Below are 16,807 nucleotides of genomic sequence, written 5' to 3'. Positions count from 1 at the left end.
GAACCCAATGTGTCAGTATCTAAGAGCTGGTGTGCAACAAGCTGGTTTCAATACATTCATCAATCAGAAAAGAGCTTTTTCTGCAAAATTCAAACATTCCACAATTCTCAATAGGAAACATTATTTTGAAAAAATATCTTAAGTTTCTCACTATGTGTCAACTGCATATAGTTGTCATTGATTGAATATTGGTTATTGAGAAAGAGTGAAATCATGGGGATAAATGACACTATGGACTGGGAGTTCCAATCTTTCTTTCTCAAACTTTTCCAAGACTGCAGTATGATGAGGTTTTTTTGGATGAGCTCGGTCAGAGGGTCAATTATGTTTTAATAATCCCAATGTATTTGAACTTTATGACTTGGTCGGTGGCAGTTTTTGCTGTTGAGTGCATAAAAGCTCATTGGCGGTGTCAGTGTCAGCCAAGATCACATTGTGTCATTCGGGTAATTCTCAAACAAGTCCATGCCAAAACACACCAGCCTCTCAGCTGAGCGGATGGCCCGGAGGATGAGAGACAGGGACTGGTTCACGGTGCTGTGGCAAAACTCCTCCTGGTACGCAGAGATACGTTTGGCTGCTTTGCTGCTGACTTTGCAACGCAGGAGGGCTTCCTGTGAGAACCTGAAGATGGAAAAGTGGGGGGTCTTTCCTGGAAGGCTGTATAACAGGTTTCTATAGAGAGAAAAAGAGAGAGGAGTGAGTCAATGAAAACCTCATTTTATACATAAAGAATATGACTGGAGAAATGAGATAGATTTCCACCATCTGTGTTGGTTAAGAAAAAGGAAATAGAACTCTCCTATGTTGAGAGTTGATTTTCGTTCCATATCTATTAAATACATACAGCAGAATGAAATTGTGTTTCTCAGGACTGAAGGGCAAGAGAAAATAGAATAAGTAACTCATCATATCTAAGAAACACATAAGAACAATTACTTGTGAAACTGGGAAGTTAGCACATGCAAGTAAATGTTATTCATGAAGGCTGGGTAAAAAATAAAATAAAAATTAATATGGCAGGGTTGTTGCCGATCGATGCTGAGTAACACACCTGCAGGGGTTTTTCTTACATTAAAAGTGTACCAATAAAGGAAAGAGTGGAAGACTTTTACTGTAATAAACTGCAGGAAGTGCTGACTCTCACACCAATAAAGGGATCCTACATATACTTTACAACTCAAACAAGCGCATTGAGTGTTAAGTTACTCTAATAAAGTCGGATGAATTGCTGTTTCCTGTACTGTCCAATCTCTGAGTGCAGTGTTTCTTTAAATCCTGATTAAAACAGTTGAAAAGATGCTGAATATTAGCACAGATTACAAGTGATGGGCAGAGTCAACACTTAAATTAAAGTTCAAGTTAAATAAAACTGTTAAGATAGTGTCCATGCACTCCTAGAATCAAAGAGATACAATGACCACTGAAACAAGGACATAGAAAAACTTTTGGGGTTTTGGCCCTCCGTTTAATTTACTGTCACAAGCATGTCACAAACACGCTGTGCCACATGAATTATTGTCCTAAGAAGACCCCCCTCCCATCTGTGTCTCTTTGTCTTCCTGTCACACACACACACACACACACCCAAAGCAGAGCACATATATAAACACAGACAAGCCTTTGGGGTAGCACAGTAGTCATTTGTAGGTCAGAACGGCAGGGGCTGTGGAGTGTTGCTCTCCCCTGGGCTGAAGTACATTGATTTCTCTTAAAGTGGCTGAACAGACAGTCTTAGAGAATAAATGGAGTGATTCTTCATCTGTTAAGACACAGGGCGTGAGCTGTAGGGTGTGAAGGAACACTGACCTTCAGCACACACTTTAGACTCAAAGTCAGAGTACTGTGAAGATTCTGTATCTACTCTACCACATAACACCAGTATATGACCCCAGTGAGGCTGCTGTAGTCATGTGATTAATGGGTGTTAAGGATATTGTAATATGTATTTTCTGATATAAGTGATTGTAGACATATTGACCACAATGTCCACGTTTTCTTGTGCTGCGTCTTCTTGGTTTGACTTGACCAAAACATACTGTAGCTCATGATATAGATTTGAGCATGAACGCATACAGTGAGTTAGCAGCTTTTCTAAGGAGGCTGCACTTTCATACAATGATAAAAAATACTCTTTACTGCCAAAAATAGAACAATAGATATCGATATGAGAAAGAATACGTCAGCTGTAATGGATTGCACGCCTGAAGCAATTTCCAAGTCTCTGCAAGTTGATATCTCAATAGTTTCAAACTGAATGGGAATCAGTGGCTGCCAGGAAGGTAACCTATCACCAGATATTAATGGTGGTGTTGGATGATTATACAAAAGCAAAATTAATGCACTTTCAGTGACAATTTTTCCACATTTCACAGGGTTCTCCCAAAAAACATAAATGTAGTGCTATTACAGTGTTTCAACAGTATGTGTTTATCTGGTCAATTAAACCTAACCCTGACCCTAACCCTAACCCTAACCCTGACCCTAACCCATGTGTGCAGGTGCTTTTTTTCCATTGAGATTGTTTTTGTGTTTTTCCTCACATATTATGTTGGGATGCGTACACTTTCTTGAATATCTTACAAAGCTTTTATCTTTAGAGTCATCATCTTTGCTTGGCAACAGTATAATCCAAGTTAGGGAAAGACTGTGGCTATGGCAAAAATAAGTGCACTGTCTATGGTATGAGACTATGCAAGGCCCAAGTGTTATCCGAAAAGAAATACTAATAGGAAACTAAAGGGAAGCACAATGTAGAATTCTGATATACAGTACTGTTCCTAAGTGACGGAAGGCTCAAAAGTGCCTCAGAACCAATGTAATCTCTTCTGTCCATGTCCCCTAACCAGCAGACTGTCATCCACCATCTGTCTTTGAATATCCAGTTATGAAAGGGCACCTCAGAGCAAACATAAAGACATCTGCCATCGATTGGCGTGGCCCTCGGCAGTCTGACATCCACTCTTAATGGAGGCCAAATCCTGCTCCGAAACACAACAAATTGGGTTTAAGCTACACCCGCTGGTCCCATGTGTCACTCATGCAGGAGCAGCAGTATCTATCGAACACTGACAGCTGTGTGCTGTGTGTTCTGGTAGCTAGAGAAATAATTTGAGTTTCAGTTTCAAATTGAGGACATTTCAGCTTATCCTCCCTTTTCCAACAGGAAATTATAAGGTTAGGAAATGGCTTTATGTATAAGGTAAGGAGGAAAATGCCTAACTTGACTGTATTTAGTAGGGAACTTGGATGTTTTGTGAATGTGGACACTTTTCTATTTTGGTGCTACATTCAATTTGGAAGCATATTAATGGAATAGATAAAGACTTAAACGGTTGAGAATGTCCTTCTGGTAGCACAACACTATATTTTAATTGGAAGTTAAGTCCAAAAAAAGTACGACTATAAAATCCTAACCCTAAATGACATATAGCATTATCAAGTGTCTTCATTCAGGGCCTTAGTTTTGTTCTCCAGGTCAGCATATTGATTTTAGAAGTCACACTTCCACATTTTTCATCTGCCAAATTAGTATTATGACTTCAAAAACCAATATGGACTCTATGGACCAATATGGAAGTCCCTGTTTCCATATGCCAGTACACATGTTGATTTAGGATATTGTCACTTTTTAAATATACTGACTTCTTTGGAAATCTGTACGTTGATTTGATTTGACATTTTCAGGTCTTTCACATTTCACATTTAGTAAGCTGACTTCAATGACCAATATGTCAAATTCGCTTTGGGAAAAGCTAGTAAATTGATCTGGAGTTAAAATGACTTTTTCAAAAATATAAATGTATATTTACATTATATGATTGAACTTACATACAGATGAAGCCACTCCAAATTTCCCCTGTTTCCGTGATGGCTCCTTGGCCGCCCCTTGATAGGTCCTTGACTGGCCGATAATGGAAGCAGGGGGGAAATGCGATGACGTGTCAATGAGGCCCCGACTGGAAACGCCCCTAAACTGCCTGAGTGAAAACCAGTTGCAATGCTTCATTTGTCCACGGGGAGGCGCAGGTATTAGTGCAGGAGACCCGAGTTAGTTTTACACACTAATATAACTTGTATTTACTTCTATTCTTCTTCATAAAGTAGCCTTATACTATATGTTGTTGTTATTGTCACTGTATCGTCACTATGCGTCTGTGTAATGCTGCTGCTACACTATAATTTCCCAGCTTGGGATCAATAACGTATATCTATCTATCTATCTATCTATCTATCTATCTATCTATCTATCTATCTATCTATCTATCTATCTATCTATCTAATGAAGGGTGCAATATAGTTTAATCCATTAGAAGGATGCAATTGAAGCTACTGTGCGCCGGTAAAACACAACACAGCCGATCAATTAACAAAACGCACTATGATTAAAAAGTGCAAGCTTGTTATTCTGAGTCATGCCTGTGTAGTATGCAGTACTAGATACTAGTGTAAAAAAGACTCTAGTAAAAGCAGACGTCCTGATTCAACTCTTTACGCCAGTAAAAGTAAGTGTTCTGTCCTCAATGCGTTCCATGCATATATTGACAGGCAGCTAAACACTCCACTCCAAACAAGACTCTGGGTATTGCTTTTTGCCAGGTTTATTGATGAAGTAAAGTGTAAAACTAAAAGGAAAATAAACAAATAATAGAATCATGAGAATTACATTTCTTCAGATGCATAAATGATAAAATAAACAATTCAACATCTGTGCGTGGCACGACATATAAAGCAAACCCTAGCATGGCTAATAGAAATAGTAACCTAAAGGGAAATACACATGAAACACGTCACTAATAAACATGCAATGTAAGGCTTTACCACTTAAGACGTTAGCAGATGACAATAAATTCACATATAAACACATACCGACGATGCAACTCGAACAAGATGTTTGCTGAAGTGGCTGGTATCACTAGAAGCTGGCAGTGTGCTATTCTGTCGCTTTTCCTCTAACTTCCTGGATAAAGTTTTTTATTGAACATTGACAAAACACCCGCCGCTAAACCAAAATCAGCCAGTAGATGGCGGTAGCGCAGTTTTTAATATCCTCTTTTAAATAAACACAATGAAATAACATAGATCAAATCCTTTTTAACTGATATTCTAAATCTTATGAACTAAACAGAACACTCCCCGCCTGGCGTAATTGACGCCACTCTCTTATAACACACAAAACAATATTCCTATCAGTCTTTATGGCTCTGGGGGAACAAGAACCGCTATCTGTGAGATGGGCCTGGTAAAGAGCTTGGTTCCATGTGGCCCAGCCACCCTTATCTCCACAGTGCGTACTTTACCATCGGTGCTGGGAAACACCTTGGTCACTAGTCCAAGCGGCCACTCATTTCTTGGAAACTGAATGTCTTTCAGAACAACAACAGTCCCTGGGTCCACATTTGGTTGACTAGACTGCCATTTGCGCCGGGTTTGGAGTGTGGAGAGAAACTGACGTCTCCACTTGTCCCAGAAAACATTGGACAGATGTTGGACTTGATGCCACTGGTGCCTATAGAGATCAGAGACAACAAAGTCACCAGCTGGAGCTGAGAGAGGGTTGACTTTCTGCGTGAGGAGAACAGCAGGGGACAATATGAATGGGTCAGTGGGATCCGTTGACACTGGAATGAGGGGGCGTGCATTTATAATAGCTGACACCTCAGCCATGAAGGTGACGAGAACCTCGTGAGTGAGTTTTGTGGTTTTGAGCTCAAAGAACATGGTGTCAAGAATTCTCCTAGCCAAGCCCACCATCCTCTCCCATGCACCACCAAAATGAGAGGCGTGTGGGGGATTGAAAGTCCATAAACATCCCTGTCCTGCCAGGTAAGTTTTGACTGCTGTATTGTTTATATTTGAGGGTATCTGGAGTTCTTTACAAGCACCAATAAAATTAGTACCACGATCTGAGTGGATGCTCTTCACTGGACCCCTGATAGCCAAGAACCGTCTGAGTGAGTTGATGAAACTTGACGTGTCAAGTGATTCGATCACTTCGATATGAACTGCCCTCATGCTCAAACACGTGAAGATGACAGCCCATCTTTTGTTTTGGATAATGCCTCCTCTTGTGCGTTGTGCAGAAACACTCCAGGGGCCAAACACATCCAAGCCCACATTTGTGAATGGGGGGTCAGTTGAGAGACGTTGTGCTGGGAGACTGGCCATTTTTTGAACACTGAGAGGAGCTCTCAACCTTCTACATCTTACACAATGGTGGATAACACAGCTCACTTTCTTTTTGCCACCAACAATCCACCAACCGGCAGTCCGAACAGCTCCCTCTGTGAATAGCCGACCTTGATGGCGCGTCTTTTCATGGTGATGTTTCACAATCAGGCCTGCAATGTGATGTTGGCCTGGAACAATGAGTGGGTTCTTTTCTGCTTGACTTAGATCTGCCTTACCGATGCGTCCGCCCACCCTAAGCAGACCATGGTTGTCTAAGAAGGGGTCCAGATTTTTGATTGGACTGCCCTTAAGAACTTCCTGTTGTTCGTTAATGCACTTGATCTCTCCAGCGTACACCTCTTCTTGTACTGATCGGATGACAATGTTTTTAGCTTGCTCAAAATCTTCCACTGTGACTCCCATTTCACAATAGTGCCAGCCCTTACAAGAACTGTCTCTATTGGTGGTTTGCTTGAAGGTGTGAACAACGTGCAACAGACGAGCAATGGCACGAAGCAGGGAGCTCCAGTGGGAAAACTTAGTGAATCTTTCTGAACCAAGCAGTTTCACACTTGCTGTGGTTTTCAGGACGGAGACCTGTGGTCTGATGTCAGTGTCTGAACTGGGTTCAACAAGGTCATAAGTGTCGTGGATGAAGCTTTGATTGTCTTTGAGCAGGAATTTGGGGCCAGTGAACCAGTTAGTGAGCATGAGCTGATGTGCAGGAACAGATCGTGTTGCTAGATCTGCTGGGTTCTGGTTAGTAGGCACGTAATGCCACTGACTTGCTTGTGAGGACCTCCTAATCCGAGTCACCCGATTGCTAACATAGACATAAAAGCGTCTGGTCTCGTTGCAAATATATCCCAAAACAACTTTACTGTCTGTGAAGAAATGGGTGTTGTTCAGCTGAATGTCCAGCTCTCCTGAGACCAAATCAGCGATCTCAACTGCTAGCACGGCAGCACACAGTTCTAGTCTGGGGATAGTTTGATCGGGACGTGGCGTCAGCTTTGCTTTCCCCATGACAAAGCCAATTTCACAGTTTCCGTCTGCATCAGTTACCTTCACATAAGCCACCGCTGCAATGGCTTTGGTTGACGCATCACAGAAGATGCACAGTTCTCTGTACGTGGCTTCTGAAGGTGAGATGTTAGTGTACGTTCTGGCGATCGAGAGGTTAGACAGCGCACTCAGTGACTCTCTCCAAAGAACCCATGACTCCTCCATCCCTTGGGGCAGCGGAGCATCCCAGTCACCATTATCTGCAGTGAGCTCTCTGAGGATAGATTTGCCGTGGATTGTGACAGGCGCTACAAAGCCCAGCGGGTCATAGAGACTGTTTATGGTAGATAAGACACCACGTCGTGTGAAGGGTTTTGTCTCATCAGACACATTAAAGGTGAAACAGTCTTTCTTGAGATCCCAAAGGAGACCCAGGCTGCGCTGCATGGGGAGTGCATCTGCTTCCAGATCTAAGTCTTTGAGATCTTTTGCATGATCTTGGGATGGAAAAGCTTCCAGGATCTCTTTTCTGTTAGCTGCGATCTTGTGCAACCTCAAGTTTGACTTGGCAAGGATATCCCGAGTCTTCTGCAGAAGAGCCACAGCCATTTCTACAGTGGGAAGGGATTTAAGGCCGTCATCTACATAAAAGTCACGTGTTACAAACTGCTTGACGTCAGCGTCGAAGTCCATCTCACAGCACTGGACAGACTGATGTAGGCCAAATATTGCTACTGCCGGAGAGGGACTGTTACCAAAAACGTGGACTCTCATCCGATACTCTGTGATGTCATTGCAGAGGTTGTTGTCGCGAAACCACAGAAAACGGAGAAAGTTCCTGTCCTCTTCCCGCACGTAGAAACAGTAAAACATCTGTTCGATGTCTGCTGTGAAGGCTACTGCTTCTTTCCTGAAGCGCATGAGGACGCCAAGGAGTGAGTTGTTGAGGTCTGGGCCTTTTAGTAAGACATCATTAAGTGACAGTCCGTTGTACTGCGCACTACTGTCGAACACAACCCTGATCTGTTTCGGCTTTTTGGGGTGATAGACCCCAAACAGAGGCAAATACCATCTTTCCTCATTTTCTTTTAAAGGAGGGGCGATCTCAGCATGACCATTTTTGAAAATCTTTTCCATGAAGACGATGAAATGGTCTCTCATCTCTGGTTTTCGGTCAAAGTTGCGGATCAGGGACATGAGCCGACTCATGGCCTGCGGCCTGTTGTTAGGGAGCCTTTGACGTGGTGATTTGAATGGTAATGGGGCTATCCAATGATTGTTTGCTTCCCTTGTCATTCCTTCTTCCATTATTTTCATGAAGGCATTGTCTTGAATGGAAGGTGAGACTTGATTGTCATTTCTGGTTTGTTCAAACACACAACATCCAAGGTGGTCTGATTCACAGCTAGATCTGTCACTTTGTTGTGGTGTGTTGTGATAGGGGATTTGGATCCCACAGGATGTTTCCTTTATGTTGAACAGATTAGGGCAGGGCTCAAAAAGTGTAGGCCGTCCTCTCTCTGTTGTGTTTGTGTAGAAGGCATTCACTGTGATTGTTTTATGAACACCACCTATACACACATTCCCCACTATGACCCACCCCAAATCTAATTTTTGTGCATAGGGTGCATTGTTGGGGCCACTTATCTGTTTATGGACTTTGTGCACCCTGACAATGTCCCGTCCAAGCAGCATCAGTACGTGGGCGTTGGAGTCGAGTTCTGGGATGAGGTGTGAGACATTCTTTAGATGGGGATGATGGAGTGCGGCGCTGGGCGTTGGTATCTCCTCCCTATTGTTGGGGATGTCATTACACTCAATCAGACTGGGCAGGGGGATGTGGACTGTCCCATCTAGAGTCTCTACTACATAACCAGTGGCTCTCCTACCCATTGTCTCTTTAAGGCCTGCACATGTTCTCAGTGAGTAGGGAGAGCTAGGGCCATTTTCACCGAACATTTCAAAAAACTCAGAACGGACAAGAGAACGGTTACTCTGTTCATCATGGATTGCATACAGCCTGATCGCCTTGTCTGGGTGGCTTGCTGGGTATACCTTTACAAGGCAGATTTTAGAGCATGACCTGCCAGTGAGGTTCTCACCACAAACTTGAGTGCATTTGGAAGTGATTTCACTCGGCAGGGTGGCACCCTGCTCCCCGCCATGCTCTACATCAGGGTCAGTTACTTTGCTCCAGGGAGCTGGGCCTGGGTGAAGAGCTGTGTTATGATTCTCATTGCCGCATTCGGAACATTGCACTTTTGCCTTACAATGTTTAGCAAAATGTGTTGAAGAGGCACAACATCTAAAACAAATATTGTTCTCTTTCAGAAACGTTTTGCGTTCTTCGATGGACTTCTCACGAAAAGCTCTGCATTTCAGGAGGGCATGAGGTTTTTGGTGCACTGGGCACAGTTTGTTACAGTCATCTGTCTTCTTTGAATTCCCATATGACTCATAGCTGGGATTTGGAAACACCTCTGTTTCATGAACTGACACTTCTCTCTGTCTGTTAAATCTCCAAGAAGGTTTCTCAGGTCTGGGGGCAGGGTCAAGGTGAGTGGCAAAGTTAAAGCTTGGGTCATTTTTAACAGTGGCCTCTTGACTAACAAAATCTACAAAAACATAAAATGGAGGGAAAGAGACCTGGTATCCACGTTTGTAACTTGCACCAACAGAAACCCACTTTTCTTGCAAGTAGAAGGGGAGTTTTTGTACGATTGGGTTTAAACCCCTTGCAGAGTCCAGGAAAGAGAGGCCAGGGAGGTCTCCCTCCTCCTTGGCACTCTGAAGCTCCATGAGTATGTCACTGAATTTTCTCAGCTTCACATAATCTCTGTTTGTGATCTTTGGAAAATTGTCAATTCGTTTAAACAGAGCATCCTCAACTACTTCTGCTGAGCCATAACACTGGTTGAGTCTCTCCCAGATCATTTTTAGTCCAGCATCTGGATGGTTAATGTGTATGGCTCTGATTTGTTCCACATGCTCAGCAGATTCTTTACCGAGCCACTTAAACAATAGATCCATCTCCTCACTTGCTGTCAGATCTAAACCCCTTACTGTGTTCTCAAAAGAGCGTTTCCAGGCTCTGTAATTCTGTGGCTTGTCGTTAAACTGAAGGAGGCCCGTTGCTACAATTTCGCGACGAGCAAAGTACCTGACAAATTCACTGATGTTTCCATCATTGTGACCTGTAGGCCTGGATTTGCAGGTGGGATCATGATAGCTGTCTCTTGGTTTTTGTTGTGTCCAATTGTGATTTCTATTATGGTTATCTGGAGGTGGATGGGGGAACAAGAGAGATGGATCTGGAAGGTGGTGCCTATACACAGGCCAAGTTTTCGTTTCTGGTGGTGGTCCACAGTCTACTGGGTTGGTGTGTGAGGGATGAGTATCACGCGGGGGGTCAACGATGTTAGCTGGAAGCTTATCTAATAATGGGGGCTCCTGTATTTCAGTAGTTTCATTCTCTACTAACTTGGCTTGGGCCACGACATAGCTTTCAGTCCGACGTGCACTTTCAAGAGAAGGGAGATCATCTAAAACATGTCCATTGCTTTGCTCATCTATTTGTGATTGAACAGCAGCTTCTAAGACTTCTGCCTCTGTTGCGGCCGTAGCTGCTTCTTTCTCACACTGGAGGAGTTCAATGGATGCTTCTAATCGAGCCTTCTCCAGTTTTAGACTTACTTCTTTCTGTGCAAACGTTAGACGAGTCTTTGCTGCCTCTGCTCTTGCTCTCGCCTTGGTTGCTGCTGAACCAGTAGAAGAACACGAGGCCTGAGATCTTGTTTTGTATGATTTGGCAGACATGATGGCGTTGATAACTTCTGGTGAGACACTGCCGTGGTAGCCGTGCTTAGCTGATGCGTTGTGGCGTCTTGGAAGTGTCTGTTGTTAGCCTGCTCAGCGTTACCTTGTTCGCTGAGATGCCGTCGTTTTACTGTTCTGTCCTCAATGCGTTCCATGCATATATTGACAGGCAGCTAAACACTCCACTCCAAACAAGACTCTGGGTATTGCTTTTTGCCAGGTTTATTGATGAAGTAAAGTGTAAAACTAAAAGGAAAATAAACAAATAATAGAATCATGAGAATTACATTTCTTCAGATGCATAAATGATAAAATAAACAATTCAACATCTGTGCGTGGCACGACATATAAAGCAAACCCTAGCATGGCTAATAGAAATAGTAACCTAAAGGGAAATACACATGAAACACGTCACTAATAAACATGCAATGTAAGGCTTTACCACTTAAGACGTTAGCAGATGACAATAAATTCACATATAAACACATACCGACGATGCAACTCGAACGAGATGTTTGCTGAAGTGGCTGGTATCACTAGAAGCTGGCAGTGTGCTATTCTGTCGCTTTTCCTCTAACTTCCTGGATAAAGTTTTTTATTGAACATTGACAAAACACCCGCCGCTAAACCAAAATCAGCCAGTAGATGGCGGTAGCGCAGTTTTTAATATCCTCTTTTAAATAAACACAATGAAATAACATAGATCAAATCCTTTTTAACTGATATTCTAAATCTTATGAACTAAACAGAACAGTAAGACTTAGTTTAATGACTTAGAAGTCGCCAAATGACTTACTTTAACGAATTTCGTTAGTTTATATAATGCAGATTTGTAAAATATTACTTTTATGAAGGTCACAGTCACCGACAATAAACTTAGCATTTCATAATTGTGGTAGCAGCGGTGCATTAGATGTAATGAAGTCCACGCAGCACGCTGGATGCAAACTAATATTAAGCCTTTAGCCTTTTCATTATAATGTCCATGGACATAAACTGAGTGAATTCATTAGAAGGATGCAATTGAAGATACCGTACATTTTACAGGACCTCTGACAAATCATTGTCACTGTCAAACCAAGAAATACCCCGTCTAGTGATTCAAAACAGGACGCGCTATTTACTGTAATACATAGTATTTCAATGGACGGTGTAAATAATGTAAATAATGTAACGACTATTTTACTACATATTTCTTACTATTATTGTTCTTATAGTTTTTTGTTTGTTCGTTTGTTTTTTTGTATTTATTATTTATTGTTCTTTATTCTTTTCTTATTGCTGCTATTATATTCTGACACTGATACTGGGTTTCCTTTATCCGGTAATTACAAAGTCAAAAGTCAAAATGAAATGAAATGAATGACGGTGGCGCACAACGGGTTATGAATGGAGGGGGATCTCCCACTCGAGGCACCCCCCGAAACGTCACTTTCTCGTAGCCAATCGTAAGCCCTGTTGAGACCGACTGGTTTACACAATCCTTCTCCTGTCGGATTACCTCCGAAATCATCATCCAGCGTGTCATTGTCAAAAGAAAGTAAAATAGATAAAACTTTGAACTCGCTTGAGAAAACACGTCTCTGTCCGTGCAGCTAACATTAACCTCAGCTCCAGTGAGTCTGTTCAATACTTTTATTTTATTGGCAATATGTTATAAAACATAATAGTTAAAATAATTTGATCATAATGAGAGCAGGCGTAATAGAGCCGTGGGAGGAAAAATTCAAAGGATTCACAATTTGCCAGGAGACATGCACAGGTGTGGGGGGAGGGGGGCATTCGCTTTGAAAGACAATGGAACAGGCTCCCCACCATCCCCCCAAATCATCACCCCGCCAAATCCGCACCCCTTCTCAGAAAGTACTGTAGTTGCAACGGCCATGAACACTCTTGCGTGATTTGTGTGGCAATGGAACCAAATATCCCATTAAGCCCAAACAAAAAGTTAAGCAATGATAATGCTAATAAAGTGGATGGGCTTACCTGACTTACAGCATGCACTGAATAGACCGGGGTTGGCTTGCACATTTTTCAACAATTCTACAATTCACAAATTAGCAGACGCTGAACTACTCATTCTCAGTTTTAGCACTCTGGCATAATTTGTGTGAGAATATTCAAACCGGCATCAAATGAAAGGTTAATCATCCTTTAAATTCCTTGTTTTTACGTTTGTTTCTAATTTCTTACTGTCAAATGTTTATTTTCATATAAATAAAGCTGCGTTGCCTTGTCTTGCCTTGCCTAAAATCAAATACAGTCGTTTACGTTTTTCCATTTCGTATAATTGATCTGAGCCTAAAATTGAAATATGAAAAGCATTTTTTCTTTCTTTTTGTGTTAGATTCAAAACAAATAAAGAAATAATCAGTCAGTAGGCTATTTAATTTTTTGATTTGAAAATGTGTTCCGATTTTTTGCAGTATGAACTCTTGCCAAATCCTGTCACGCACACTTTGTTTCTCTTTCTAGCACAAACATCCCATTCATTTTCCTTTCTTCACTGCTAAACAATAAAAACACTCTTAAAATACTCTACAGGCAAACACACTTCCTGTTAACCAAGAGAACATCATTAAACACATATTAAACTAATGGCACATAGCAGAATACCATAGAATTATCGGTCAAGATTTGATTTCCATCATATAACAACCTGAAGGTTGTAAATTCAGTGATTTTCGGGTTGTATGCATTTACTTAACAAAGTTATGGAAATGCAGCAGAGTTTTTCCGCTGAAAACATTGTCAGTAAGTAACTGCTACTGCAAAGACTCAAACCCAGGTCTCCCGCATTAATGACGGACACGCTGCCCATTACGCCACCTCTCTGGTCCTATGTTGTAATGTGTCTAACTTACAAAGTTACGCTTGTATGCATTCACTGAGGAAAGATTATGAAAATATAATACAACTTTCCCGCCAGAAATGTCTTTAGAACAAACATAAGATATGAAACCTTTCTAAATTCGCCCTTTTCTGTTGGCGTGGAAGATGAATACCCGCCATGTTTTCACGTTGTTATAGGCTACGTCTAGGGTGCTAATACACACTCCGCATTTTTTATTCAAGATAGTCATGTATCTGTGTCTGCAAATTGTTTGCTCAGTCATGGTCTTCCTTGAAATTTAAAATATTTTTTCTAAGTTGTGGTGCGTGCATATAAAAAGTCAGTGGGTTACGTTAGGTAGTAATTAAGTTTACTGGTTCGGATGACCAGTAAAAATTCATAGAATATGTGGGCTATTCTGTGACAGAAGCGCCATCACCTGGTCATACCCTGTATTACAATGAATAGGTGGGTTTACAGGAAAAGATAGACACGCCCAGGAGAAGGAGGGGGTTGCTGAGTCGGCTGGCAGCCGGCTGGGAGTCAGCTGCCATTCAGCTGGCTTTCAGCTTGAATGGGAACTTTCAAGGGGCTTCATCTGTAGATAAAACACAAACGATACTTATACTAATGCCTATATGTTAAGAAAAACATTTGTACCAACTATCATTGGGAGATTAGGACCCAACATATTAACAGGTTGCAGCATCTAACATGAATTGTGAACTCAAATGGGTTCTTGCATGTACATCCATGTCTAATTCACAATGGTGTACATCTCACTGTATGATTGAATGTTTTTTTTTTTACCTAGCAAGTATCTCAGGATCTTGTTCATGACTGAGGGTAAGATAGAGCATGAGGTCGACAGGCCAATCACTGCAGCGTCAGCAGTAATGCAGGCATTGTACTAGACCATTGTAGTGAAGAAGGAGCTGAGTCCAAAGGTGATGCTCTCAATCTACCAGTCGATATGTCTGATGTATATATATATATATATATGTGTCTTTAGTTTATTTATTTATCATTTTTTCTTTTAGTTCACCTTCTGTGGCTTTCCCTTACACTGGTATCTGTTCATATTGTTTCCTGAACATCCCTGTATGACCGGGCTGTGAAGTATGGAGATCTCTTTTATTTAAAGCCCCACCCAAACCATTGATCCAGTCACCATGAGCCGCCACCCAGCCAGGCAGCAAGCAATGTTGACTTTGACATTGTGCGCTACCCAGATTTATAGAAGCCACTGGACAGATATTCAATCACCCTTCTTAAAGGAGTGAGAAAGCCCAAAACAAACTTTGGAAATAAGCTAAAATCTAAGGCCAAGGACATTGGTATCCACCTGATATGTCCATACATTTTCTGCATAGATCACTGGTCTTTGTCTTAGGAAAGGAATTACATCACTTGACTTTGTCTTCCTCATCGCTCTTTTACCAGACAATTCATGGCTCCATGAACCAGGCAGAATAGCAACGCTATGTGACTACATTAAAATGACAAACTATAACCTATGCTCTGTTAATATGTAGGTTAGCATACAAGGGTTTTATGATTAGCGGCCGTGACATTTTTCCACCTGAGAGGATAATTATTATTAGCAGCTTTTATCAGCTTGGATAGGCTATTAAGTTTGGTCAAATAGCTGGGAGATTGCCCCATACATTGTAGGCAGACCACTGCCGTCTTGTACTTATTCTATGTGGGCCGTTATCATTTATAGACTGGACACAGCCTGCATATAACTGGACTGTCAATGTTGTAGCTGTTGTTAATGATGTTCAAGGATTAGGGTTAATATTAACCTAGATAGGTGGTTCCTTATAAAGAAAAAATTAAACTTACAAATGAAAAAAAAAAGAATTTTTGAGCGTTTTTCTATAAATTCTACTTTGTGTCAGAAAATGCTTTAATACCTTTTTTTCCCCCAAATTGAGTGAGAAAACCATTCAAAAAATAAGCCCCATTTTTAGTTTTTCGGTTTTCATTTCAGAATAGGAAATTGATTGAAGAGGATGTGTCTTCTGAGTCTCCACACTTAACGTTTCGATGTTCCTGATCATGACAACTGAATCTTTTTTCTTGCAGGCAAAATTGCTTTTTGCTTTTTTTCGAGTACTTTCTGTTTTGTAAAATAAGACCTCGCCTTCTTTTTCCCCCACATGCATTCTGACACATTTCTTTCACTGACTTGTTTATGATTGAAGTGAATTCTGACAGTCCACATTGTTGGGCAATTTCTATACTACCCTCATGGGCAGCATTTTTTGCCAAGTAATCTGCTTCCTGATTTCTTTCCAAAACCCATATGTGCTGGTACCCAAATAAAACCCACCTCACACCCTGCCTTTGAATTCTGTATAATGTTTGACAAATCTCTGTCAATATATAAGGTTTGGAATGGAATTGATTTATCTTACTGTAGTTAAGGCCACTGCTGTGAATCACTGTGTTTGAGTTGTCTGGTTTATTGTCCTCTTCCCACCAAAGTGCCCATAATATTGCCAGCATCTCTGTGGTGAATACTCACATCTGGTCTGAAATTCTATGTCTATTTTTAATTCCTAATTCAGGAATGGTCACTCCAAATGCCACTTTCCCACTCTCTGGATCCTTTGCTCCATCAAAAATATGTGAATATGAACTCCATTCTTGTTGCAGATAATAATTCACTTCCTTGATTATATATCTCCTGATGTATTTGTCATTATTCAGTTTGCATAGATCAACTTCAGGTTCTGAGAGTAGCCATGATGGAACAACTGACCAACTGACTGAAGGGCATACATTAATATTTATAATACCAATTTCCTCAAGCCTAAAGTTTAGCTTATTTACAAAGTTAATTTTGGCCTTTCTCACTCCACTTCCATTATAAGAGAGGTGATTGAATTTCTTACCAATTGGTAAATTCAGTGGGGTAGCTCAACTGGGCAGCTTAACAGCAACACGATTGGGCATCCCATTGCGCCACCCAAC

General features: G+C 41.4%; 1 protein-coding gene across 1 annotated transcript in view; it reads right to left on the bottom strand.

Moving 5' to 3' along the window:
- Positions 1-428: 428 nt before the first annotated feature.
- Positions 429-16,807, bottom strand: part of LOC133984718 (inactive N-acetylated-alpha-linked acidic dipeptidase-like protein 2) — a 354,227-nt gene continuing 337,848 nt past the window's right edge. Inside the window, exon 16 of the mRNA XM_062424175.1 lies at positions 429-675. Coding sequence (XP_062280159.1) covers positions 429-675 — 247 coding nt within the window. The remainder of the gene's footprint in view (positions 676-16,807) is intronic.

The sequence above is a fragment of the Scomber scombrus genome, chromosome 8 (genome assembly GCF_963691925.1).
Source record: "Scomber scombrus chromosome 8, fScoSco1.1, whole genome shotgun sequence".
Taxonomy (NCBI): Eukaryota; Metazoa; Chordata; class Actinopteri; order Scombriformes; family Scombridae; genus Scomber; species Scomber scombrus.
This window is presented reverse-complemented; position numbering and strand designations above follow the sequence as displayed.